Source organism: Electrophorus electricus, chromosome 20, assembly GCF_041902795.1.
Source record: "Electrophorus electricus isolate QZ-2024a chromosome 20, ASM4190279v1, whole genome shotgun sequence".
NCBI lineage: Eukaryota > Metazoa > Chordata > Actinopteri > Gymnotiformes > Gymnotidae > Electrophorus > Electrophorus electricus.
In genome coordinates, this window is record NC_137516.1 from 1,420,001 (window position 1) to 1,447,899 (window position 27,899).

A 27,899-nucleotide genomic window follows, 5' to 3' on the forward strand; every position below is an offset into this window, starting at 1 on the left:
TACTGAGACATTTCATTCTGTCCTGTCCTCCCCAGGTTGGGTTGGGTCTGGATGGTAGTACATCAACTCAAACATCTTATGCAAATGAACACCGTGAACTCTCTCCCTCTCTCCACACTGCGGTCTGACCCCTGGTGCCTCTGTCTCCCCGCCTGTCTCAGGTCAGCTTGGCGTACGCGTATGAAACCAAAGACGCTCTGTGTCTGGTTCTCACCATCATGAATGGGGGAGACCTGAAGTTCCACATCTACAACATGGGCACCCCAGGCTTCGAGAAGGAGCGTGTCCAGTTCTACGCCGCTGAGATCTGCTGCGGCCTTCAGCACCTGCACCGGGAGTCCATCGTTTACAGGTGAGAGCACACACACACACACACAGACATATACACACGCGCACACACACACACACACACACACACACACACACATACACACACACACACACATAGACATATATACACACACACATATATACACACACACACAGACATATACAAACACACACACAGACATATACACGCTTGCACACATGCGCGCACACACACAGACATATACACGCTTGCACACACGCGCGCACACACACAGACATATACACGCTTACACACACACACACAGACATATACACGCTTACACACACACACACAGACATATACACGCGTGCACACACACACACAGACATATACACGCATACACACACACACACAGACATGCACGCACACACAGATATACGCGCACACACGCACGCACACACACGTACACAAACATACACGCGCGCGCACACAGACACATGCGCACAGACACATGCGCATGCACATACACACACAGACATATACACACACAGACATATATACACACAGACATATACACACACACACACATATACACACGCACGCGCACACACACATACACGCGCACACACACACACACAGATATGCGCACACGCACGCACACACACACACAGACATATATACACACACATACACAGACACACACAGACATACGCACGCACGCACACATAGACATATATACACACACATATATACACACAGACATATACAAACACACACACAGACATATACACGCTTGCACACACACACACACACAGACATATACACGCTTGCACACACACACACACAGACATATACACGCTTACACACACACACAGACATATACACGCGTACACACACACAGACATATACACGCGTATGCGCATACAGGCGCGCACAGATATACGCACGCGCACGCACACACACGTACGCACACACATACACGTGCACGCACACACACGTACGCACACACATACACGCGCGCGCACACACATGCATACACACAGACATACACAGACACACACACAGATATACACATGCGCACGCCCACACAGATACGTATGCACACACACGTACACGTGCGCGCGCGCGCGCACACACACACACAGACATACGCACGCGCACACACACACAGAGACATATACACAGACACACACAGACATACACACACACACACACACACACACACAGACATACAGGCATACGCACGCACGCACGCGCACACACAGACATGCATACACGCGCACACACAGACATGCATACACGCGCACACACAGACATGCATACACGCGCACACACAGACATACACGCGCACACACACAGACATATGCACACACACAGACATACGCACACGCACACATACACACACACACAGAGACATACATAGACACACAGACATATGCACGTACGCATACACACATACACGCAAGCACACACACATGCGCGCGCACACACAGACATACACGCACACATACACGCATGCACGCACACGCGCACACACACGTGCGCACACACACACATACGCACGCACGCACACACACGTGCGCACACACACACACACACACAGACATATGCACGCACACACAGACATATATGCACGCATGCACACACAGACACACACAGACAGACACACAGACATACACACACACACACACATCCACATACGGACACACACACAGCCACATATGGACACACACACATCCACATACATACTCAGACATATACACAAGTGTATATATATACGGGGACACACACACACATGGACACGCACAAATGTATACACACACGGACACACACACACTTGTACATGTGCACACAAACACACACTTGCACAAACCTGCAATAGCCAACTGCTTCACTAAACCCAGTCTGGTGTGTGTGTGTGTGTGTGTGTGTGTGTGTGTTTTCTTCAGGGATTTAAAACCAGAGAATATTCTCTTAGATGATAACGGTAAGCAGTCGTGCTGTATCAGTCATGCTGTAACAGAAATGTTGTTTGTTTGTTTATTTATTTGTTTGTTTATCAACCCTGGTTTGCTCATGCTCCTCTTCCGGACTCTTCCGTGCAGGCCACATCCGCATCTCGGACCTGGGGCTGGCCATCAAAGTGCCTGAAGGAGAGTCCATCAGAGGGCGCGTAGGGACTGTGGGATACATGGGTGTGTCATCACCGCCGCACGTTCCTGGGAGATGTGTGAGGGGTCGTGACCTTTAGCTCGGGCTTCTCCTGTGAGGTGCTGGAAGGCGTGTCTGGAGTTCTGACAGCTGTTTGTTGGATTGTTTTTCTTTACAGCTCCGGAGGTAATCAATAACGAGCGTTACGGCATGAGCCCGGACTGGTGGGGGTTGGGCTGCCTGGTGTACGAGATGACGGCCGGACGCTCGCCCTTCCGTGCCCGCAAGGAGCGAGTGAAGCGTGAGGAGGTGGAGAAACGCGTTCAGGAGGAGGAGGAGGAATACAGCGACAAGTTCACGGAAGATACCAAAAACATCTGTAGGATGGTGAGACGCACATACACACACACCCCATGTACACACACACACACCCCATGTACACACACACACACCCCATGTACACACACATACACACACACACACACACACACACACACACATACATACACACACACACCATGTACACACACATATACACACACACCATGTACACACACACACACACACACATATACACACACATCATGTACACACACACACACACACACACATACACACACCATGTACACACACACACCATGTACACACACACACACACACACACACACACACACCATGTACACACACACACACACACACACACCATGTACACACACACACACACACCATGTACACACACACACACACACACACACACACACCATGTACACACACGCACACACACCATGTACACACACACACACACCATGTACACACACACACACACCATGTACACACACACACACACACACACACACCATGTACACACACATATACACATACACACACATACGCACACACACACACCATGTACACACACATATACACATACATACACACACACACACCATGTACACACATACGCACACACACACACACCATGTACACACACACACACACACCATGTACACACACACACACACACACACACATATACACATACACACACACATACGCGCACACACACACACACACACACACACACACACACACATACACACACACTCACACACACCCCATGTACACACAGACACACACATGCGCACACACACCATGTACACACACACCACACAGACACACACTAAAGTGATGTGTGTTTGGATACATGGTTGGGTGTGCGTTTGGATCTTAAGTATAACAAACAGCTATTTTTCCTCATTCAGATTGTTGAGTTCAGACACGTCACGCCTGCATCTGCATTTCTGTGTTAATCAGTCCATGTAACCGCAAAAACGTCCAATCAGTGAGGTTTCCTTTGCATAGTGTTGGATAAGAGGAGTGGTTACAGGAGTTGGATAAGTGGGGTCAGTGGCGTCTCAGTGGTGAAGGTACTGGTCTAGTAATCAGAAGGTTGCTGGTTCAAGTCCTACTACTGTCAGGTTGCCACTGTTGGGTCCCTGAGCAAAACCCTTAACCCTCAGTTACTCAAGTTGTGTTCAGACAGAACTGTAAGTTGCTTTGGATAAAAGTGACTTACAGTAAAAGGGTGATTAGCCATGTACTGGGAGTGTTGCTTGATTAGTCAGGTCTGGATTTTGGAGGCATCACCTTTGGTCCCAGCTCTGATTTCTATGACTATATAGGCCTGTGTGTGTGTGCGTGTATCTCCAGCTGTTAGCCAAAGATCCCAAGCAGAGACTGGGCTGTCAGAGACTGGGCTGTCAGACGCAGGGCGCTGCAGAGGTCAAAGCTCACGCCTTCTTCAAGAACATCAACTTCAAGAGACTAGAGGCCGGCATTCTGGAACCTTCCTTCGTGCCTGATGTGAGGAGTTTAGACCTGCTGCTGTTGTCATCATCTCTCCTCTTTCTTAATATCTAACTTTCCCTCCCTCTCTCTCCCTCTCTCCCTCTCTCTCTCTCTCTCTCTCTCTCTCTCTCTCTCTCTCTCTCCCTCTCTCCCTCTCTCTCTCTCTCTCTCAGCCCCGGGCTGTGTACTGTAAAGACGTTTTGGATATTGAGCAATTCTCCACTGTTAAGGGTGTTAATCTGGACCAAACGGACAGTGATTTCTACTCCAAGTTCGCCACCGGGAGCGTGTGTATCCCATGGCAGAACGAGGTGAGCTGCACTTCCAAAACACGAGACGGACGACACGCACAGGAAGGGCGGGAACTGGAGCAGGAAATGTGGAGAGCCCACTGACCCGGAGTTCTTAGAGCCACTCTTTACCACTGCAGCCTGCAGAACACGTTAACTTTTAATGTACCCGCACTCACACACTCTCTCACTCACACACTCTCTCACTCACACACTCTCTCACTCACACACTCTCTCACTCTCTCACTCACACACTCTCTCACTCTCTCACTCACACACTCTCTCACTCACACACTCTCTCACTCACACACTCTCTCACTCTCTCACTCACACACTCACAGTCTCTCACTCACACACTCTCTCACTCACACACTCTCTCACTCACACACTCTCTCACTCTCTCACTCACACACTCACACTCTCTCACTCACACACTCTCTCACTCTCTCACTCACACACTCTCACTCACACACTCTCTCACTCACACACTCTCACTCACACACTCTCTCACTCACACACTCTCTCACTCTCTCACTCACACACTCTCTCACTCTCTCACTCACACACTCTCACTCACACACTCTCTCACTCACACACTCTCTCACTCACACACTCTCACTCACACACTCTCACTCTCTCACTCACACACTCTCTCACTCTCACACTCTCTCACTCTCTCACTCTCTCACTCACACACTCTCTCACTCACACACTCTCTCACTCTCTCACTCACACACTCTCTCACTCTCTCACTCTCTCACTCACACACTCTCTCACTCTCTCACTCACTCACTCTCTCACTCACACACTCTCTCATTCTCTCACTCACACACTCTCTCACTCACACACTCTCTCACTCTCTCACTCACACACTCTCTCACTCACACACTCTCTCACTCACACACTCTCTCACTCACACACTCTCTCACACTCTCTCACTCTCTCACTCACACACTCTCTCACTCACACACTCTCACACTCTCACACACACTCTCTCTCACTCTCACACACACACTCTCACTCTCACACACACACTCTCTCACACTCACACACACTCTCTCACTCTCGCACTCACACTCACACTCTCTCACACTCTCTCACACACTCTCACACACACACTCTCTCACTCACACACTCTCTCACACTCTCACACACACTGTCTCACTCACTCACACACTCTCTCACTCACACACACTCTCTCTCACACACACACACTCTCTCACACTCTCACTCACACACTCTCTCACTCACACACACACTCTCTCACTCCCTCACTCACACACTCTCTCACTCACACTCTCACTCTCTCACTTACACACTCTCTCACACTCTCACACACACACTCTCTCACTCTCTTTGTATGTGTCTTCTTCTCCTACAGATGATAGAGACAGAATGCTTTAGTGACCTTAACGTGTTTGGGCCTCAGGGGTCGCGACCCCCTGACCTGGACTGGAACCAGCCGCCCGAGCCCCCACGGCGTCGCCTGCTGGACAGGATCTTTAGGAGACATGTGAGGATCACCTCATCCCCCACCGAAGAGCGTTCACGACAACACAATAGTTAACCCCAGACCAGGTCAACCTCTCAGCCCCGCCCCCACAGCACTGCACACCCGCTGTGACCCCGCCCCCTCCCCCGAGTGTAATCTCTCTCTCTCTCTCTCTCTCCACAGCAGACCGTTGCTCATTGTTGAGCCCCGTCTTCCAGCGTCAACTCTGTTGACTCCATGTCAAACTCTGCCCCCTAGTGGAGAGACACCTGTGGGACAGCAGGGAACATGACCGGCGGGGACACTGACCAGAGAGAGAGAGAGAGAGAGAGGGAGAGAGAGAGAGAGAGAGAGAGAGACCAGAGTGAAACTCCTCCTGACCTGGACAGGCTGGTCTCTAGAACATGGACAAAGATTTTTATTGGTTAGTTTTGTTGTTTTTGTTTCCTCATCTAGGCCAACACTAACCAATCACGGCCCGCCGCAGGCAGGGAGACAAACCGCCTCTTCCCAGATGAAAAGACTTTTTTGGGGGTTTATTGTCTTTTTTTTTTTTTTTTGTCTTTTTTTCCTTTGGTGGTTGTTGTTGTTGTTGTTGTTTATTTTTTAAGGAAGGAGGTCTCCCCTCCCCCCCACCCCTTGACCTTTGACCCAGACTCCCTCAGGATCACAGATGCAGGAAGAGCTGGTGTCAATGTTGTAACGCCAAGCTCTTACTATTCAGGGGATCTCGAAGAGACGCCTCCAGCGAGGGACAGGAAGTGACCTTTCGTCCTCCTGTCCTGTCCCAGATGGACTGAAGAGCCTGCACACGCACTCAGACACAGGCACTCCACCCTCCTCTGCCCCACCCCTTTGCCGGTCCGACCTCAGCCCAGAATGTGCAAAGCCTTGCGTACACTCGGGCCAAAGACGAGAAGTCTAGCTCATCGTTATGGAGGGTGAGGCCAAAGAGGAAGTTTAAAAAAGCACAACGATGAAGAACCTCGAGCTAGTTGTGGTCTCGGTCGTCACAGGAAACCTGCCGTGGCCCGGTTAGTGTGTTAGCGCCGTTAGCACATCAGTCAGGAAGGGTGATTTTCACACAGCCGTCGGACAGATGACGTAACGCCCTGGAAGTGACACGGCATGTTTTGGTTTTGCAGCCTGAACGGTCACTTCCTGCGTGCTTACAGTAGAGGGCGGTAAGGAAGCAGATAAAGACAGCGGCAGACCAGTGGGCGTGGTCTAATCAGCAGTGGGTGGGCCCTAAACCAGCAGTTACACAGACTGACAGCACAACGAACCAATCAGGGACACCCTGTGTACTCTTCTCATCCGTTCCGTTGCCCTTCCCCCACATAGGGGTCACGTACTGTGGGGTGGAGCTCCACCCTTCAGGAAAATGGCCCGGTTTGTAAGCGTCTTGTGTCTCTCCCTCGCTGCGCTCAGTACAGCTGGTGTTAATGGAGTGTTACACGGTCAGTGTGTGTCGTAATCTACTGAGAAAAACAACTCTCCAACCTGGAGCACAGCTGACCATTAAAAATACATCCAGAGATTATCTATCTGTTATTGTTGTTTTAATTATTGTTATTACTATTAGCTCTCAGTATATTTAATCTGATCTAAGCAAAGAAATCACAGGTGTGACGGTAATGACGTGATATTGAAGCACACCACCACCTCCACCCAGAGACACGGGAACCTTCCTGTCCCTGATGTCTCCAGTGTTAGACTTCAGGTCTCCAGACAGTCCCAAGCCTCACCCGAGAGAGCAATGCAGTAAACCTGACTCACCACGCCCCGCTCGGTAAACCCTATGATGTATGCCCAGTTCAGTAGACCCAACACTGTACGCTCCATAAAGTACAGTACACACCATGCAGGACACACCACATAGCACACCCAGAACAGTACACACCATTCAGGACACACCACATAGTACACCCAGAACAGTACACACCATGCAGGACACACCACATAGTACACCCAGAACAGTACACACCATTCAGGACACACCGCATAGTACACCCAGAACAGTACACACCATGCAGGACACACCACATAGTACACCCAGAACAGGACACACCATGCAGGACACACCACATAGTACACCCAGAACAGTACACACCATTCAGGACACACCGCATAGTACACCCAGAACAGTACACACCATGCAGGACACACCGCATAGTACACCCAGAACAGTACACACCATGCAGGACACACCACATAGTACACCCAGAACAGGACACACCATGCAGGACACACCACATAGTACACCCAGAACAGGACACACCATGCAGGACATACCACGCAAGACACACCACATAGTACACCCAGAACAGGACACACCATGCAGGACACACCACATAGTACACCCAGAACAGTACACACCATTCAGGACACACCACATAGTACACCCAGAACAGTACACACCATGCAGGACACACCACATAGTACACCCAGAACAGTACACACCATGCAGGACACACCACATAGTACACCCAGAACAGTACACACCACGCAGGACACACCACATAGTACACCCAGAACAGGACACACCATGCAGGACACACCATGCAGGACACACAGCTCACCTTACTCAGGATACCTCAGCATCTGTCCTCGATCCATTTTTACACGCCGATGTCAATATGTGGAAAATTAAAGAGAAGGAAAATTCCACCAGTTTTCCCGAATTGTGTGTCCTATAAACATTCCAACAATGTCTAATGTGTGTGTTCTTCTAGCTTCCAACGGCGCTGTCGTATCGAGTTTTGAGCTTTTGGTCAGACTGAGGGTTTAGACTGGGAATGAGAGTCAGGGGACCCATAACGCAACCGGACCCCGTCGCTGAACTATGTACGTAAATGAAATGAAAGAAGTAAATGAAAGAAGTGAAACTCCCCTTTAAAGGGTGAAGGGTGAAACTCCCCTTTAAAGGGTGAAGGGTGAAACTCCCCTTTAAAGGGTGAAGGTTTGTTAAGGGTACTGCACACATTACTGAACGTAAACCTCGTGGTCTTTGTCATAACGGCATCACCAGCTCAAACTTGCACTTACAGACGTGTGTTTGAAGCCGGGAGGGCTGTCAGCAGAATACCATCCGGAATACCGTCTGAAATGCCATTCAGAATACCAACCAGAATCCCATCCGGAAGCATTTTTACCCATTAGTGCGTCTGTTCACTCACGCCGGGAGTTCCAGACACAGCTACTTGGAACAGGAAGGTTCTCTGGGGCACGATTTTTAAGTGCCATGTTTGCTTACCTCCCGATTTCTGCGGCGCCATTAACCCAAACGTTTAGACTGAATATTAGATCGATGTTAACTGTGAGCTGTGTATGGTCCCCCATGAGGATCCGTGTAGGCATAGCTACGAGATTCCAGGTCCTGTAGGTATTAATCCGTACATGGGAGGTGTAAGGTCCTTAGTGATTATTCCAGTGGCTAGACTGGGAGGTATAGTAGGAAACTGTCATCCCGAGCCTGGGAGGTGTGTGTGTGTGTGTGTGTGTGTGTGTGTGTGTGTGTGTGCACGCAGGCACAGAACTAAGACTGGTGTGGGAAGGTGGCGTGTTTATGTCCCAGGTGACGAGAGGATGTGTGATTGTGGCATTTTAAGAGCAATTCTTTTTTTTTTCTTTTTTTTATGTATGTACAGATTTGGAGTTGAACATTGGGTGTGTTTGGGAGTGTTTGGGGTATAGGAACATGTTCACAGTCTTACAGGGATCTTTCTTTGCCATTTACTGCCTTGTGTTGTGTCGGCCTGTTAGATTTGAGAGCGACTTTGATGTTTGTAGGTGGAGTAACAAATTGTGACTGATTTTTAAAAACGGTTAGCATGTGGCGTGGAGTGTGCCAGCACTCACAGGCGATGTGCGGTACTGGTCCTCCCAGAGTCCGGTTCAGCCTCACTCCCGGTGCGGCCAGGGTTTACTGGTTTACTGACACCCTCCAGTGTACCTCATCCTTCTCATCCCATCACAGCTGAACCGTCATGACTGACGTGTCTTCAGTTAACATGCTGTTAGTTTTTACGGTTCTTTTCCCCCCGATACAGTGAAGTCAGCACATTACACGCGAATGCTCTGTCTGTAACGTGGTGTTTTTCCCGTATCGGATATGACGGATGGTTTTTGTGGTGACGTCATTACGCTACATGACAGAGACTTTGGACCAGTGACCAAACAGAAAGGGAAGTTTGATCTGTCCTACTGTAAACGCCGTCATCTCACCACGGACAGACCAGTTTCCTCTCTGCACAACACCAGTGGCTTCACTTCTGTATTTTTATTTTTAGTTTCATGTTTGTTTACTTTTGTTTGTTTTGGTGTGTCATTCCCAGCGGTTTTGCTACATTCTGGATCTCCAACAAAGTGCCTCCCCCAGCCGTGAGTCCAGGTAGTGCCCATCAAGGTTAGCACTTTTTCTGTGACACTTCTGTCATCGTCTGTGTCTGTGACACACACACACACACACACACACACACTTTTAAGAGAGAGGTGTTGTATTACACTGATTGCATGTGATGCCAAACTTGTCAAAGTCCTTCTGAATAAAAATATGTGCTGGCCTGAATTGAGACTGTGGGCTTTCTGGAAGATTGTGTGTGTGGGGGGGGGGGGGGGTTACCAGGGTAACTCACCTTGGTAGGTAAAGATGAGGTCTTGTGAGGTTTACATTAGAATGATGTTTAATGAAATTTAGGTTAGTGACATTTAGTGAAGTTTACCGAGATTGGGGTGAGATTTAGATTAGAGTGTTGTTTAGATTAGGGTGAGATTAAGATTAGAGTGTTGATTAGAGTGAGATTTAGATTAGGGTGAGGTTTATATTACAGGTTTATTGTTTTGTTAATCTATGCACAGTGAGTTTTTTCTCTCTTCCATAACGGAGTGGTGGGTTGTTGGTCTGAGGTATGAGGTGTAAATCACACAGTGGAGGGTTAAAGGTCAAGGTCGTGTTTCTCCTCACATCCTGCGCTCATGTTCTCCAGCGGGTGACTGTGTGTCAGGCTGCATTCCAAGCACTTAAGCAAATATTTAGTCAGGACAGTAACCTGGGACATGGCACTGGGAACAAGGCTGGAGGTGAACACTTAACCATCTCTCTCTCTCTCTCTCTCTCTCTAACTTTGTAAAAGAAAAATCCCCAAAGTGTAACTTTATAAACATGGTTAACCCTTATCTATTGAATATTTAATTTACTGTACTTTGTAGACATATAAACTGGGCTATAGCTGCTGCAGTCAAGTCATGGAATCACAATTCTAGCAAAAATAACAACCAAAAAAAAGCATGAAACGGATAGAACGGGATCGGCTGGTTCTCTGAGGTCTTGGAAATGCTGTAAGGAATGCTGGACATGCGGTATGTGTCTAGTAACATATCCTTAGCAAAACCTGACCTCTTGACCCCAAACGCTTTCTGTCGAAGCGTGTGCGAGAAAAAAAACGGAAGTCTCCCGGCCCGCTGCTGTGCCTTAAAGCACGCAGGGCACAGCGTTTGTGACCCGCTGTAGACGGACAGAGCGCTCGCCAGGGTCCGGGCACCGCTTGTTATCTGAAACAGCACGTTTATGGTGGGCAGAGATACGCTCGTCATGTTCACGCGGCAGCCTTGGCTCGCAAGGCCAAACACGCCAGCGGAGTGATCTTTGGGTTTATCTGTGAGGCGAGTGTCACGCGGCCTTGTAGCGCCAGGGTTATATAGAGCTCAAGGATCCACACACCCTTGATAGAATCTGCGCTGATCTGACACGCTCAGACAAACCCCTGGGACGAGAGTCACTAGCTGAGAAGGACGAGACAATGCTGCCTGCCACTTTTAAACTGTGCGCTGGTATTTCCTACAGGCACATGAGAAACATGACAGGTAAGAAACACACACACACTCTCACTAACATCGCAGGCTTGGTCCTCTGCCCGCTGTAGTGTTGGTGATGTGCCGCTCTTTTTCCAGGATTGAGGAGGAATGCTCTGATGGCTATCCACCACGAGCTGTGCAAGCTGTCTGGACCAGGACAGCCCGACAGCTGGGTGGCCCACGTACGCAGGAGAAGCTCCCTGCTCTGTAAGACGCTGGCGCACGGGACTGAACCGCCCGTCTGTCAATACATTTCTGTGATGTTCTGATCTTTCAAATGTGTGTGTGTGTGTGTGTGTGTGTGTGGGTGTGCGCGTGTGTGTATGCGTGTGTTTGTGTATGGTGTCCCTTGCAGGCAGCAGAATAGAGGAGTCGTCTCTGAGTGACCCTGAGCAATGCTACGTCCGGCAGGGGCAGGAGGCCTTGCAGAAGTCCATCAGTATTCTCAGTGACCAGGACGGCTGGCAGACAGAGATCGAGACCGTGAGTGTCCCGCCTTCAGGACCACATCGTGCTTTGACGCTACTGTAGCCCCTTTTCTGAATCCAACAGGTTTCAGGACGTGACGTGAACCCCTGTGAATGTGTCACACTACATTCTTACACTTACAAAATGACCAAAACTGAAGCAAAGTTTAGTACAGTTTGGCACTACTGAACTGAAAATCCTGCACTCTACCTATTAGCAGTTTTATACGACAGCCTGTGCTGTGCTGTTCTGTGTTGTATGCTGGGCTATGTGTTGTGTTGTGCTGTGCTAGGCTGTGTGTTGTATGCTATGCTGGGCTGTGTTGTGTGCTGCGCTGTGCTGGGCTGTGCTGTGTGTTGTATGCTGTGCTGTGCAGGGTTCTTCTTGACCTCTGACTTTGAATCAGTACTTGGTCTAATGCCATTCCAACCATTCCTCACTCATACAAGCAGAGATGAACAGCTAACTGTCTCCTCTGAGCACGTAGTCTCCAGGGACAGAAGATCGTGTCTGAGCTAGCCACAACTAATGCCGTGACAACCTTAAAAGAACGGCAGCTGTGCAGCGTGGTCATGGTCGTGCCAATATAATGTCTGTTATCTTGTGTATATTTGAGTCCTTGTGTCATTGTCTTGTATTATATGAGCTAAAAAACTGAGTCGTGTGTGTGTGTGTGTTTCTGTTTGGGTCTCAGTGCACAGGGGACAAAGTTCTGAGTAAAGTTCTACCAGACATCGGGAAGGTCTTCAAACTGGAGGTTCTGCTCGACCACCGTCCCGAAGACCTGTACGAAGAACTCGTGGATAACATAGAACAGATGGGAGAGTGGAACCCCAATGTCCGCCAGGTCAAGGTGCGGGATGTATTGTCAGGACTCTTCCATGAGGGTCTTAGTCTAGTCCTTGGGGATAAGCACCTGTCTAGGGTGGTGTCCTGTGTCCTCGTCCGCCTGACCCAGTAATAAAGACATGCACATTTATACTCAGGTCAGCTGATACGTGGAGACCGAGTACATATAGGGTCTGGGTTGGGGTCACCTCAGATCTGACCTATAGACTGTCTAGGAGGGCCCCGGGGTTACTGATAGCTGTCCTTTGTGGAAGTGGTTGACATCTCTGTGTTGACCACTGTGGCCAAAGTAAACATATCCCAGGAACCCTGAGTACAACTGGGGTTCAGAAGCTGACTCAGGTGTTCGTCCCGTGTGTCAGGTTCTGCAGAAGATAGGCCAGAACACCATGGTAACCCATGAGGTGGCAGCAGAGATCCCGGGCAACGTGGTGGGCCCACGGGACTTCGTGAGCGTGCGCTGTACCGGGAGAAGGGGCTCCACGTGCTTCCTGGCTGGAATGTCCACCCAACATCCCAGCATGCCTCAGCAGAAGGGTTTCGTGAGGTGAGCACCTATATAACAGAAAGATGAAGGATGTTTCATCCAGATGTCTGCACGTGCGTTTCGGGCAAACACACATACAAACGAGTTCCCTGTAGATCCTCAGTGATTCCGATATGTAAACCTCACTGATCTCAGGAAAGTAAAGCCACTGGAAGTTAATAAAGCTTTACAGGACTTCTCCAGTGTTCCACCTCAGGAGTAGTTTAAAATGACTTTAGTGATTTTGTTAATACTCAATTTTGGAGTTAAACGCTGGGCCCAGTCTGCACAGGGCAGAATTACAGAGCGTAATTCTTAAATCATCTGTGTCTCTACAAACCGAACACTAAAAATACCTTTTAAATGACTGAAAGCTGAATGAAACGTGTGCTTGGCTCTGTTCCAGAGCGGAGAACGGCCCCACCTGTATCGTGATGAGGCCGAACGCCGATGACCCCACCAAGACAAAGTTCACCTGGTTACTCAGCTTAGACCTGAAGGTGAGACACTGATGTTCCCACGTTCCACACAATCTGGTGATTAGGTACATTGTTTTTAGGATTTATAAAAAGGGATTAACCATTGTGATAATGTGACAAACGACATTCGAACATTGTGTTGTTCATATTTCTGTCGGTCTGTTCGTGAAGAGTGTGTGTAGTGTGTAATTAAAATGTCTGTGGTGTGTACACGGTATTGTCTCTTTCTCCAGGGGTGGATCCCAAAGTCAGTGATCAACAGGGTGCTCTCGCAGACTCAGGTGGACTTTGCGAACCACCTCCGGCACAGAATGGCCCCCCCCTAGTGGCCTGGAGTCGGCTGGGACCTGTTGAGAGCATATGCTTAACCTCTGTCCTTAACCAAACAGCCAATCACAGACTCCTATCAGGGACAAGCTCCACCCCTCATCAACTGCAACAGTTATTTAACCATTTAAAGGCTCAGCTTTTGTTTACCTAGTCTATGGTTGTCACACGAGATGGCGAATAAAGGCAAATATGTTATATTTCTTCATAAAACATCACCATGTGCCTGTGGTATAAATGAATGGAAGTGCATTTGTGGCTTGTCTGAACACGCGGTCGCGTGTGTGGCGTCGTAGCTCAGGCACTTCCAGCCTTTTACCTGCCCACTTATCCGCGCCAGAGAACCACCAGATGCTCAAGCTTATTTTAACTGCCTTAAACTATATCACCTGTTAGTTTCTTCTGTTTGTTCCTGTTTGTAAAAAGAAATGTATTTATTTCAAGTTTATCTCATTGCACCACCCTGAGAAAGGATGTCTGTTAAATTAATAAACAAAAGTATCAGATTGCCTTGTTGGTTGGAGTCTTGGTCTCGTGTGTTGTCTTTACGCCATCATGGCCTGTGAACGGAGCTGGAGCGATGTTGTTTTAATGGTGGGCTCACATTCCTAGTTGAATAAAGAATCTAAGATGAGTATCTTTATAGCCTAACTTATACCAAACTTCTGCCGCTGGGAACAGTGCATGATGGGACCCAGGACAGCTCCAGAACACACACAGTATTAACTTCAATTATCCTGCTTTCATGTGCACCTCGCAGATGTTCGTGCAAGGCAACTCCGTTTCCAATCGGGAGTCACCCTGACACGTGTGTCTGCAGTGCAAGCAGGTGTTTGGCTGTTGCCATGACTGCGGGGAAGCTGTTTTGGACCCGTTTGGGCCAGAATGTCACATACCAGGAAACGAAGTAAACACTGACACTGAGGCCAAGGAAAGGACACATTTCCAGTAGGATAGTTCTGACTGCAACGAACGACGCCCAGAAAAAAGCCCCACTAGTTCCTTATTCTGTTTGGCTTTTCCTTCTGAAAGCGCAGATGCTTGGAAGTCTGCACAAGTATGGCTCTAAAAAGAAATAAAGACATAAGAAACGGTCCACTTGACCATAACCAGATTCTTAGTAGCTGTTCCAACCTGAACACGCCCAACTGTGGGTGTTATTTTAGACTGCTCATACACTGTGTGTCTGTGTGTGTGTTTGCAAAAACAGCACAGCTATGTGAACAAGTGCCCTATGCTGTAGATTAGGTTAGCCTGAGAGGAAGTTGCAATACACACAGGGGTCTTACAACACCAGAATCCCAAAGGGTGTCATTTAGAAGAGAATTTCTACAGGATATTGTCTGTAGAAACATAAAACCTGCGCTGTCAGGCCAGAGCCACCGCGCTGATGGCTACCGGAAGTCTCCGCACAGCAGAAAGACTACAATTCCCATGAGGCATTGCCGGTAGCGCTAGTGAAGGGGGAAGGGAAGCCGAGATTGGAGGGAGAAGAGAGGAGAACTAATGCGCTTTTAATGTCTGAATAGCACTGAAAAAGTCCGTGCCACGTTCCTTTTTTTGCAACGGAGCATTTCTGTAAGTAGTTTCAAAAGATTAATTGCAAAAAAAACCCTACTGCGCTTGGTAGCGTGCAGCGAGAAATGGGAGAGATATAGTTAGCTCGTGAACGCGTTGCTAGCCAGCAGTCCGGGGGGGCTTGTGACCGCAAGAAAGTCCGTTCAACGTGCATTAGTTTATCTCAAAGTTATTTGTGAAGTTTCAGACTCGGTAACCCGCGCGGATCGTCGGTCCTGTGCCGTGACACTGGCGAGGTGCGCGCGGTAGGTTAGCGCGCCGTGCACAGCTCGGTCAGATCTGGACAGACGCGCACGCAAACGTGAGTTATGGCACGGGCTGTCTGGGGATCGGTGCGTTACCTTAACGGCCTTAAAGCCGCTACAGAGCCGCGCGTGTCATTGGTGAGACGTTGGCTAGCGCGTTCGAGCGCGGGTTTGACGGTTTTCGTGTTGCATGAGCTGTTAAGGGCATGCGCCAGTGCTCGCGGGGAGCCGGGGGTTTCTGTTTCCAGGTTTTGCCCAGATTTGCGTCCGTGCAAGAGCTAGGTGACGTCACCTCCAAGCCTCCGCGCGCTCACCCGCAGGAGCCTCGTCGCGTCGTTTGGACGCGCGGTGCACGCGTGCGAGCCCGCAGCTCCTCTGCGCGTCTCCGTTCCCGCAGCCCTCGGCGGATGACGTCACCTCTCCGGTGCCGCGCCGTGCACCAACAGCGCGTGGTTCTCTGCTCGGTAATCCTCGCCGGTTTATGGTTGTCGGTACCGGATGACTTTTCTTCAGGTCCTGGCTCACTCGACGCATTTCCGTGCGCGGAGTTTACGCTGTTCCGGTGCGCCGTCACTGTTAACGCGTCACATCACTTAAGTGCACGTTTCTGCGTTAATGCATTTGAGCAGACTCGTGCACTGATCACTCCCTGTTCCTCAGTCTGTTTTCAGGTGTCCGGCCGGCGTCGCTGTTCTGCTGGTGCCCGGCGCGTGGGCGTCCTCCCAGACACGCCGTGGCATGCGTTGGCACCTGGCTTAGCTGCCATCAGCCTTCCCGTGCCGCGGCCGTCGCCACGTGTGAGTTTCCGTGACCTGCGTCCCAGCGCAGGGCGTGAATATGCGTCCCCCTGCTGCCGTCTGATTGGCTGGCCTGGCTCCAATGGAAGGAGGAGGAAGCGCGGGGGCCCTCGTCCACCAGTAGGGGGCAGCGTGGTGCCTGACCCCCCACGCCCCTGCTAAAGTGCGGTGCGACCCACACACACGAACTGATCTGAAGCACCAAACCTGTTCCACACGACTCCGTTACTCACAACTGACCTGGGACCTGTGGATATCCAGGAATGCGTTTGTCTGCTCGTACCTAAGTGTCTCCCCCGGTGAGCGGACAATGTTCGTGCAGTGACCAGGCGTGCTCTCTAGCGCCCCCCTCAGGGAGCGAGCTGGATCCAGGCGGACGTAAATCCCGAGCGATGGCTGACGTTAGCGGACAGTAGCGGCACACCGGGACACTCGTCTGGACGTGGGACATGGAAGGGGACACTGCAGTCACAACCCACCAAGAGGTTCGTATCCTCTGCCTGGTCTCCATCGGGTCCTGTATGGTTCCATCGGCGCTCTGCGCGTTCGACCCGCCCTCTCGGACGGGCACCATTCCTACGGCTACGCGTCTCACACAGACCCGACTCAGACCGGCCAATCGGGGCAGACGACCGCTAGAGGCTCGAAACGCTGTCACGGCGTGATCACATCATCTAGTGCTGTGTTTGTGACATGTATGATTAATAGATACATGGGCGTGAGCGGAATGCCTTGTGGTTACAGTTCGCCGTCCATTATGTGTTTATTTTAGAGTTGCCAACACACCCACGGGCCGCACATCTGGGAAATCTATCATCAGTCATAATTCTCACAGCGTGGAAAGGTTTTTTTTTAACATTTGTTACGTGTGCTCATTTGCATATTGTGACCTTCGTCGGTGTGAGTATTGCAGTGGCCAGTATTGCGATAATGGTTGTACAAATGATATATCGTCCAACCGTTTGGTCTGTGATGTTGGCACCGGTGTGCCCTCTGAGCTGCTGTTCCCGGTGCTTACTGGCAGGAGTTCTCCATGGCAGGGGAATGGCTACCTTCCCGTTCCCAGACCGGAGAAATGCTGGAATACTTCTCTGGGAATTTCCTGTGAGCAGTGGAACAGAGCAGAGGCTAAAACACTGTTTCCACATCATAATTTTTAACAATGAAATATCTGGCAGAAGTAACAATTATGAATGAATTTCCTTTTTCTAGTTTGCATTAGATAAGATATAATATGCTGACCACTTTTTGTGTATTGTTATGTTGTAAGTATAACCTCTGTCTCCCTTCCAGGGCTCAAATGGTTTTTCCCAGGAGTGCAGGCGGAGAGAGGAGGCACCCAACGGGCGCTCCAAATACGCCCCTGTAAGCTCGGCGAGAAACCCCTAACGAGTACAGATACCGCAGAACCCTGCATGTTATTTGTGCTGAGCATAGTATAGACTGATGTTCCAGGTCCTTGAACGTGTAAGTGGCTTAAACGTTAAAGGTCTGTCGGAAGCACGCAGGTCAGTCCGGCCTGAGTTCTGGTGTCCTGGCTCCGTCCACAGGTCCCGAATGGCTTCCCTCCAGGCGACGGTGGCGGTCCCCACGGCGGCAGTTCCTGCGCCCCGGTAAGTGGCAGACACGGTACGCTAACATGGCTTACACACTTGGTGTCAGTACACGCTGGCTCATGGCGTGAGATGTGTTGCAGATTTCAGCCCTGAAGCAGAATGGGCTTCTCCAGACGCTGACGGAGGGACAAGCTCAGATGACAGCAGACGGTAAAAACCCCCACGACTTCCTAGCTTGAGTGACAGCAGTGTTTACAGATGAAGCGTAACACTTTATATGTGTGTGTAGATGTGAACTCTGAGCTGGAGCGCGCACAGCAGGAATGGGACGCACTGGAGAGCATCCAGCCAGGTGAGACCAGTTATCTCACATTGTCTCCATGGCAACTGCATCCCGTGGGCTGGATGCGGGCCGTGTTGCGTCGCCGTGGCTACGCATGCAGCTCCCCCCGGAAAGAAGGCCTTAGGTGTGCAGTTGCGTCCCGTGCTCCCTGCGTCTCCTCCATGTCTCCTCTCCGTTTTTCTTTCTCCGGGATCTGACTCCTCGCGCTTTGTTGAACTTGTTGCACAAACAAGAAGACTCAGTGAACAGGAGCCCGATTTTAGCCCCTCCACCTCCAGGCTATCTGTGAGGCTATCTTGTTGCCATAGAAACAATGAGGAGTGTGTGTGTGTGTGTGTGTGTGTGTGTGTGTTTTGGCCAGCCTCAGTGTTTCCCTGTTGTCGGGGGCCATCCTGTATGTGGGTTCCTCATCCTCTGACTCTGCCTCCTCTGAAGTGATCAGAGTGCTCCTCGATAAAGGTCGCCTCGGTAATGCTCGTTCGGCAGGCTGTGGTTTGCGTTTGCCCACTGATTAATTTCAGGCTTCAAAGTTCCTGAAAGGTCAGAGTGCGTGTAACTGGTCCTCGGTGACCTCTGACCTGATGGGGTATTTTCTGTCCAGTTCCTGTTGAAGATCTCACACCCTCCCCTCTGATCTCCTTCAACGAGGCCCTGCAGCACTTTCAGACCACAGACCTCGGGGACATGCTGGTAAGTGTGTTTGTGTGGGTGTGTGGGTATGTGAGTGTGCTTGTTATATGAACAGTTTCTCCAACAGAGGACCATCCAGCCCACGGTCCGACGTACCGGATTGGCTGCCCTCACTCACTTCCTGTTTGGTCCGCCACGTCTGCACAGAGAACTGATACAGGAGCGTGACCTCGTGTTCGCCATCGCCCAGTGTGAGTTCACCCAGTGACCACTCTGTGTGTGTGTGTGTGTGTGTGTGTGTGTGTGTGTGTGTGTGTGTGTGTGTGTGTGTGTGTGTGTGTGTGTGAGAGAGGTGCTGTAGGCTGTGTGGTGGAGGTTTGATGTGTTTGTACTCTGTGTAATGGCAATGTGTGTGTGTGTGTGTGTTTTGGCTCTCTCAGGTTCTCTGGATAACAGCCAGCCTGTGCACATGCGTGTGCTGCAGACCGTGTACCGCAAGCTCACGTGTACACGCGTGGACTGCCCGCGCTACGGGCCACACTGGGAGAACGTCGGCTTTCAGGGTGTGTGTGTGGGTGTGTGTGTGTGTGGGTGTGTGTGTGGGTGTGTGTGGGTGTGTGTGTGTGTGTGTGGGTGTGTGTGTGTGTGGGTGTGTGTGTGGGTGTGTGTGTGTGTGGGTGTGTGTGTGGGTGTGTGTGTGGGTGTGGGTGTGTGTGTGGGTGTGGGTGTGGGTGTGTGTGGGTGTGTGTGTGTGTGGGTGTGGGTGTGTGTGGGTGTGTGTGGGTGTGGGTGTGGGTGTGGGTGTGTGGGTGTGTGTGTGTGTGTGGGTGTGGGTGTGTGTGGGTGTGGGTGTGGGTGGGTGTGTGTGTGGGTGTGTGTGGGTGGGTGTGGGTGTGGGTGTGGGTGTGGGTGTGTGGGTGTGGGTGTGTGTGGGTGTGTGTGTGTGTGGGTGTGTGTGTGGGTGTGTGTGTGGGTGTGTGTGTGGGTGTGTGGGTGTGTGTGTGGGTGTGTGGGTGTGGGTGTGTGTGTGGGTGTGTGTGTGGGTGTGGGTGTGGGTGTGGGTGTGGGTGTGTGTGGGTGTGTGTGTGGGTGTGTGTGTGTGTGGGGGTGTGTGTGTGGGTGTGTGTGTGGGTGTGTGTGTGTCAGAGGGAGAGCCCCACTCCTCTCTCACTTCAGAAGAGCACTGAATTAATCTAGAAGATTTAGACTGCTGATATAGAGATCAGTGTTTAATAAAGTCAGACTTCATGTAGTGTGGTAAATGCAGTGTGTGTGTGTGTGTGTGTGTGTGTGTGCGTGCGCGCAGGTACAGATCCTGCCACAGATTTGAGGGGGACAGGTTTACTGGGACTGATGCATGCACTGTACTTGCTAATGGACCCAGAGACACTCCCACTGGCCAGAGACATCTACAGACTGTCCCAGCATCCTGTGCAGGTAACACACACACTCACACACAGACAAACACATACATGCGCACGCACACAGACACACACAGACACAAACACATTAACACACATAGAGATGCGCATGCGCGCACACACACACAGGCACGCACATTTGTGAAACACACATTTGTGTCAGTGTGTGTGTTGGTTTAATCCTTGCAGAACTTTCCGTTCAGTGTGATGTCCATCAATGTGAGTCGTATCGCTCTGCACGCGCTCAGGGAGGAGGTGTTGTCCAGGTGAGTACAACGCACAATAGACAGAGTGTGTGTGTGTGTGTGTGTATGTGTGTCAGGTAGAAGCTGTTGTCCAAGTGAGTCCTTAACCGCACAACTGCCAGTGTGTGTGTGTGTGTGTGTGTGTGTTGTAGTAGTAATTCTTCGGTAGCTCAATAATAGTTCAGTTCTTTGCTTGGTAAATGATCTCGTGGTCACTGGGTTTGAAGTGCTAAAATATTCTAGAATCAGCAAAGCAGTTTATTTGACATTTACAAACGCAGCACCACTAACAGTGTAACTGTAATAGTGTAACTGTGTGGTTGTGTAATAGTGTACTTGTGTAATGGTGTAATAGTGTACTTGTGTAATGGTGTAATAGTGTAATTGTGTGGTTGTGTAATTTGTATGGTGGTAAACGAGGTGTTTCTGGGTTCCACACCCGTGTTGAGGGTCTTGGTAGATCAAAGCATGTGTGGGTCAGTTTCATATCAGAATTGGAGATTTCATGTTTTGCTTTGATTTCTTACAGTTTGTCATGACGGGATTCATTTTTTTCTCAGACTCCTTGACCTCTTTGAGGTTTCTGGTGTCTCTGCTCCTCTCATCCAGCACTTCTTTATCTTTGTTTATTCTGGCTTGTGTGACGAGCGTGCAGTTTTCTTAATGCTGGTTTCCACGGCGATCGCTGTCTCGCAGGGAGTGTAACCGCCGGCAGCAGGTGGTGGGTGTGCTGAATGAGTTCTACGCTGCCGCGTTCCGGCACCTCTACCAGGTCTGGAGGCGCGAGAAGAAGACCATCTCTGACTCGGGCTACGTGCTGAAAGGTGACGCTCGCGTGGGCCCATCCGGCCCGTCCTGCTCGCATACGCCAGCGCTCGCGCTTCCTGCGCCATCTCACCGTGTTTTTCTTGCGCAGAAGTGGAGCTCTACGCCAAAAAGTACCCCAAGCAGCTTCTGCGGGGGCTGGACAGCTACCTGCAGGAGAGACGCGCCGTGATTGGCCACAGAACGTCACCTGACACGCTGTCGCATAGTAACCGGTCTCCCGGTGACAGAGAGTCCCGTGCAAGCAGCCAAACCGGAAGGGAGGGGAAGGAGATGAACTTCACGGGCGTGTGTGACCTCCCGCCAGAAATGGAGGGAGAGGCCCGACTGATCTGAGAATGTGTGTGTGTGTGTGTGAGAGTGTGAGAGGGAGTGTGTGTGTGTGTGTGTGTGAGAGTGTGAGAGTGTGTGAGAGAGGGAGAGTGTGTGTGTGTGTGTGTGTGTGTGTGTGTGTGTGTGTGTGTGAGTGAGGGAGAGAGGGAGAGTGTGTGTGTGTGTGAGAGGGAGAGTGTGTGTGTGTGTGTGTGTGTGAGAGAGGGAGAGTGTGTGAGAGAGGGAGAGTGAGAGAGGGAGAGTGTGTGTGTGTGTGTGTGTGTGTGTGTGTGAGTGAGAGAGAGGGAGAGTGAGTGTGAGAGGGAGAGTGAGTGAGTGAGTGAGAGGGAGAGTGAGTGAGTGAGTGAGAGGGAGAGTGAGTGAGTGAGAGGGAGAGTGTGTGTGTGTGAGAGGGAGAGTGTGTGTGTGTGTGAGAGGGAGAGTGTGTGTGTGTGAGGGAGAGTGTGTGTGTGTGTGAGGGAGAGTGTGTGTGTGTGTGAGGGAGAGTGTGTGTGTGTGTGAGGGAGAGTGTGTGTGTGTGTGAGGGAGAGTGTGTGTGTGTGTGAGTGTGTGTGTGTGAGTGTGTGTGTGTGAGTGTGTGTGTGAGGGAGAGTGTGTGTGTGTGAGTGTGTGTGTGAGGGAGAGTGTGAGTGTGTGTGAGAGGGAGAGTGTGTGTGAGAGGGAGAGTGTGTGTGTGAGAGAGAGCGTGTGTGTGTGTGAGAGGGAGCGTGTGTGTGTGTGAGAGGGAGCGTGTGTGTGTGTGAGAGGGAGCGTGTGTGTGTGAGAGGGAGAGTGTGTGTGTGTGAGAGGGAGAGTGTGTGTGTGTGAGAGGGAGAGTGTGTGTGAGAGGGAGAGTGTGTGTGAGAGGGAGAGTGTGTGAGAGGGAGAGTGTGTGTGTGAGAGGGAGAGTGTGTGTGTGTGTGTGTGTGTGAGAGGGAGTGTGTGTGTGTGTGTGTGTGTGTGTGAGAGGGAGTGTGTGTGTGTGTGTGTGAGAGGGAGTGTGTGTGTGTGTGTGTGTGTGAGAGGGAGTGTGTGTGTGTGAGAGGGAGTGTGTGTGTGTGTGTGAGAGGGAGTGTGTGTGTGTGTGTGAGAGGGAGTGTGTGTGTGTGTGTGTGTGAGAGGGAGAGAGAGAGTGTGTGAGGGGGAGAGTGTGTGTGTGTGAGAACACTAACTCTGTGAGAGGTCTCTTAAGTGGCTGCATGTTTGAGGTTCACCTTTATGTCGGAGGCTGGACTGTCAGTGGACGTTTGTGAGGAGGAACTTTTGTAGTCTTGATACCCGATCAGCACCTTCCTCTGAAAATTAACCGATGGTGACGATGATGACAATAATGACGAAGGAATGTTTACTGTCATGGTGAGACCATCTGTGGGAGACCATCGGTGATTTGAATCATCCTGCGTGTGTGTGTATGTGCGTGTGAGCACGTGCTGGACCGAGATAAAACCTGGAACCTTCTGTGATGTCTTTGGTGTGTTAAGATGCTGATGGCGGACGCCCTGCACCTGAGCTCTGTGGGCGGACCATAATCTTAGATGCTTGCTTTCCTCAGCTCTGTTAAGATAAGATATAGTAATCCAAAACAGGAAGTTATTTTCTCTATCTGGGCTCGTTTGGTCCTTTGTGAGGGCAGCTGTGGCATGATGAGACAAAATCTCACGGAGACATGTTGTCTCGAGCGCTTTAACCCCCCAAGAAACTAGACTCACACCGATTGTGTGGTCTCACAGTGTCTGTCAGTCGCTGTGTTCTACTGCTGTGTTGTGCTTCTCCACACACTAGAGGGCGCTGTTGGCTTTAGGTGCGTGTTTCCTGAAAACTGCTTTGACTCTTTACAACAATTCAGGACAGAAATCTTTGAAACAGGAAACGAAGGTTTATGTTGTTAGCGTTAACGCAGGTGGTGATCCAGTCTGATGTAGGCCCCTAAATATAAGCCCCGCCCCACCAAATACGTAAGGTATCTGAAAGGTGCATAACCCCACATGGTGATTACCCATGATGCACTTAGGAAATTCAAAGCCACTGAGGTGAGATAGGTCAGGGTGCGTTGGAATTGCTGTTGAGGTATGAGGTCAACCTCGTTTAAGCCATCAAGTTCCCAGCACTGATGTCATCGTTCGAGTTGTGTGCTGTGGCACAGGTCCAGAAAACTGCAGCTGTGTGTGTGTGTGTTGCGTGATGCAGCATCTGTGGTCCACTCTGCACACATGTCCTTGGCATGTCCGGTGCTCTAGACGTGTAGCGTCCAGCGGGTTTATCCTGTTGTTGGAAGCATTTCTCTTGGTCCAGTTGTGTCCGTCTGTCCAAGCCTACAATGATGTCCTAGGAGTTCAGTGATGGAGTTTTTCTCATTAGGATTTGGGATTTTCCTGATGGACGCGTACAGACGCTCGGTGGGTGTCCGGGAGCGACCCTGTCACCTCAGCTGGGATTGATTTTAGAGTGCTGGAGTAGATTTTCAGCGTGGTTCGGCGTTCTTCAGCGTTCGGTTTGGCTTTGTTTAGAAAAACCTTCAGCGTGCTTGCTGCCAGGACTGGAGTCCGACCAGCAGAGAGGCACCGAACGTGAAACTGTCAGGTTTGGCTCCAAACCCAGCAGCACCAACCCTGGTCTGAGGCTGAGCCCCGAGGACATTCATGCCCCTTCAGTCAGACAGCGCCCTCCTGTGGCCTGTATCCAGCAGAACACTGACATCTTTAGAGTCAGTTTCTTGTTGTGCCGAGAAGAAGCAGGAGGGAGACTCTGTGCGTGTGTGAGAGAGAGAGAGAGAGAGAGGTTGTTTGTAAATGTGTGATGGTAGGATGTATTATGCACTAATGCAGACAGGTCCCTGCTCTCATGACCCTGCGAGGTTCAGACCAGGCGTGAGGCCGTGCAGTAACACACGCACGCACGTGACGTCTCTTGCATTAATCTGCTGGATGTGAGGACGTGTACGGATGTACAGTAACAGGCGCTCGGTGATGCGCTCACAGCGCTAGATCTCTGGAGGATTATAGCGTCTCACACACAGATGATTTTAACAGTCCCACAGATTTTCGGCGTCAGCGTGAATGTCATCTCGCGGCGTCGTGGTTTGTGCGCATGAAAGCTTTTCTTTTCTTTCTTCCTTTCGCTCCTGCCGACTCCGTTGTGAACTGTCTGGAGCGCTTGGCTCTTTCGGGGCACGGCGGGACGCAGTGTGCGTCTGAGATCCCGTCCTGAACACGCGTGCCCTCTCGTTGCGCCCTTCCTGCCCTGCGTATGGAAAGCTCGGCTCGGGTGGCAGTTTCCAAACAGCTGCCCCCTGACATCAAACAAATTGTGTTTAAATCAAATAGGATCGAATTGAATCAAATTCAGTTTGACTGTCTTGCACTTCAGTTCAAAGAGGTTTTATTTTTGCCTGTGTGGTCACTGAGCAGTTTATCGTTACTGTTACCATGACTGTAGAAGCCCTATTTTATAATGAATATATTTCAGAATACATACGATTGTACAGTAATGTATTGTATGGAGAATAATAAATAAATGAACTGAAAAAACAAATATTATGATTTTGTTTGTAAGTTTATTTGATTCTTTTTCTACATGTATTTTTTCCTCCCTTCATTTCTAAACATCTTTATGGTCGAACTGTGGTTGAACAGCTTCACCACCAGAGGGCGCTGTGTTCTCAATGTCGCTCTCCTCCAGAAGCAGCGCACATCCTGTTCTTACGTTGAATACGTGCGATGGTCTTTATTTATTTAATTAGGACAGCCAGGAACTTTGCATCTTCTGTCTTTAAGACTTTACTCTTTCTGTTATTTTGCATTGTATCTAAACATTCTTTTTGAGTTTCTGCACAGACAGCTTGCGTGTGTGTATGTTGTCGGGGGAATTGTGTTGTCAGGGGGTAAGGGATGTGTCTTCATTTGCTTGACCCCTGAGGTTTTGCTTTGACGGCTTTTCTGGGGTCTCGTGGTCAGGGTTTTCAGTCCAGGCCAGGAAAGCTACGGTAATGTCCCGAGTCCCATTTTTCCAGCGGAAAAGTTATGAATTGCTGCAAAATGAATATTGTAAGGAGGAAAGTGTTCAGAAGCACAGTCTAAACGATTCCCTGACTGTTCGTGGTTCTGTAGCCGTCTCCTAATTTGTATTTTTTGGTAAGATCATAGCACGAATAGACAACAAATGCGCCAACCACTAAGAGAGCGTTTTTATTGACCGGTTTTCCTGAACGTTGATGCTTGTTTGAGTCCTGAATGTTTTCATATTTTCTGCATGTGTACCATTTCTATTACTGTAAGTGTTTCCTTGGTGAGTGGAATGCTTCTTCAGATGTTGGTGTGATGTCCCTAGTGAAGCGATTACTGCTTTCCTGGCAGCCCAGACACATGAACACGAGGTCCAACACAAGCAATCCAACGCATGCTCTGGGACTGCACAAACCTCATCAACTGGAGGAAAATATTAGCATACTGCCAGATCTCCTCCTTGTATGTCTCTTACATTTCGGTGCAACAGCTTTGGAGACGTTTTAACCCCACACAGGCAACATAAAAGAATCAGACTTGGATTTGATCATGTCTGTCTGTCAAACCTGGTGGAAGACCTAAAGATGTCTGCCCCACAGATCTGCAAACCATCTGGATGGAAGACCGGACAATGGATAGGCTTAAATACATCACCAGACTTACAGATGATTTAAACACACATCAAAAATGGCGGGAAAGTTCTGCATTGATTTGTCTTTAAAAATCCCCTTTTGTTGGCTGGTAGGTAAATCATTAGTTAAGGAAATGTGTCCTGCTGCAGCCAGACTGTTAAGAAGACAGAAAGAGAGAGAGAGAGGTTTAATAACATGTCAGATATGCCCATCTGCATGTGATCAGACTTCCAGACCGCTCTGTCCCAGATGTCTGTGGGGAATTTCCCCCTGCTGAAGACCCGTTCTTCTCTGTATGAGTCAGGAGGTACCAGCACTGCTAAACCCATCACACCCTTCACCAACATCGTCACCTGGTCGCCCTCCAGCGCGAGGGGAGCACTTTAACTAATTTTCTCTGCCTCTACCGCAACCCATGTGGTTGCCTGGAATCTCCCAGCTCTGTGCTTCTGCGGAGACATATCTCAGTCGTGACTCGGGGGGACATCAATATTTCCGTGATTAAGCAGCTGACCTTATGAATAGAGAATTCTGTTTGGCTGCAGTGTGGCGTGGGCTGAAGTGTGTAGCACTGGACCCATGCTTGGAGAGAGCTTAACACAATTCCCTCTATTCTAAGTGCATCTCTCTCTCTCTCTCTCTCTCTTTCTCCACTCTTCATGCTCTCTGTTTCTTTCATTTCAGTCCTTCTGTCTCTCAATCTAACTGTTGTAATGAAAGAACAGAGACATTTGACTGG

General features: G+C 50.0%; 3 protein-coding genes across 12 annotated transcripts in view; all 3 read left to right on the top strand.

The window, feature by feature from the left end:
• grk5l (G protein-coupled receptor kinase 5 like) overlaps positions 1–6,944 on the top strand; it is a 37,971-nt gene extending 31,027 nt beyond the window's left edge. For 3 of the 6 annotated variants that reach the window (XM_035536178.2, XM_081703068.1, XM_081703067.1), the window contains 8 exons: positions 162–352; positions 2,239–2,276; positions 2,395–2,484; positions 2,619–2,827; positions 4,151–4,303; positions 4,462–4,599; positions 5,960–6,156; positions 6,254–6,944. In XM_035536178.2, the coding sequence (XP_035392071.1) occupies positions 162–352; positions 2,239–2,276; positions 2,395–2,484; positions 2,619–2,827; positions 4,151–4,303; positions 4,462–4,599; positions 5,960–6,145 (1,005 nt within the window). In that variant the 3' untranslated portion in view covers positions 6,146–6,156; positions 6,254–6,944. The remainder of the gene's footprint in view (positions 1–161; positions 353–2,238; positions 2,277–2,394; positions 2,485–2,618; positions 2,828–4,150; positions 4,304–4,461; positions 4,600–5,959; positions 6,157–6,253) is intronic. The other 3 variants (XM_035536180.2, XM_035536179.2, XM_035536181.2) reach the window with 3 other exon arrangements.
• On the top strand, positions 6,364–15,085 carry star (steroidogenic acute regulatory protein). 3 transcript variants are annotated; one of them, XM_081703070.1, is made up of 8 exons: positions 6,364–6,494; positions 10,408–10,478; positions 12,023–12,133; positions 12,282–12,409; positions 13,089–13,247; positions 13,606–13,790; positions 14,176–14,269; positions 14,482–15,085. In XM_081703070.1, exons 1-8 carry the CDS (start codon positions 6,475–6,477, stop codon positions 14,572–14,574), a joined length of 861 nt encoding a protein of 286 aa, XP_081559196.1. In that variant the 5' UTR covers positions 6,364–6,474; the 3' UTR covers positions 14,575–15,085. The 3 variants fall into 3 exon arrangements, with proteins under 3 accessions (XP_081559196.1, XP_081559195.1, XP_026887658.1); XM_081703069.1 differs by lacking the exon at positions 6,364–6,494 and having other exon boundaries at positions 10,362–10,478; XM_027031857.3 differs by lacking the exons at positions 6,364–6,494; positions 10,408–10,478 and adding an exon at positions 10,721–11,935.
• Positions 15,086–16,007: 922 nt separating this feature from the next.
• On the top strand, positions 16,008–26,058 carry elmod3 (ELMO/CED-12 domain containing 3). Of its 3 annotated transcripts, none has more exons than XM_081703655.1 (13): positions 16,008–16,153; positions 17,059–17,680; positions 18,489–18,662; positions 18,746–18,808; positions 18,892–18,961; positions 19,041–19,103; positions 19,696–19,784; positions 19,840–19,975; positions 20,165–20,287; positions 21,031–21,161; positions 21,335–21,411; positions 22,087–22,214; positions 22,307–26,058. In XM_081703655.1, the coding sequence occupies exons 3-13, from the start codon at positions 18,642–18,644 to the stop codon at positions 22,549–22,551; spliced, it is 1,146 nt and encodes a 381-aa protein (XP_081559781.1). In that variant the 5' UTR covers positions 16,008–16,153; positions 17,059–17,680; positions 18,489–18,641; the 3' UTR covers positions 22,552–26,058. The 3 variants fall into 3 exon arrangements, with proteins under 3 accessions (XP_081559781.1, XP_081559780.1, XP_026887667.2); XM_081703654.1 differs by having other exon boundaries at positions 18,489–18,560; XM_027031866.3 differs by having other exon boundaries at positions 18,489–18,560; positions 19,852–19,975.
• The last annotated feature ends 1,841 nt before the right edge of the window (positions 26,059–27,899 follow it).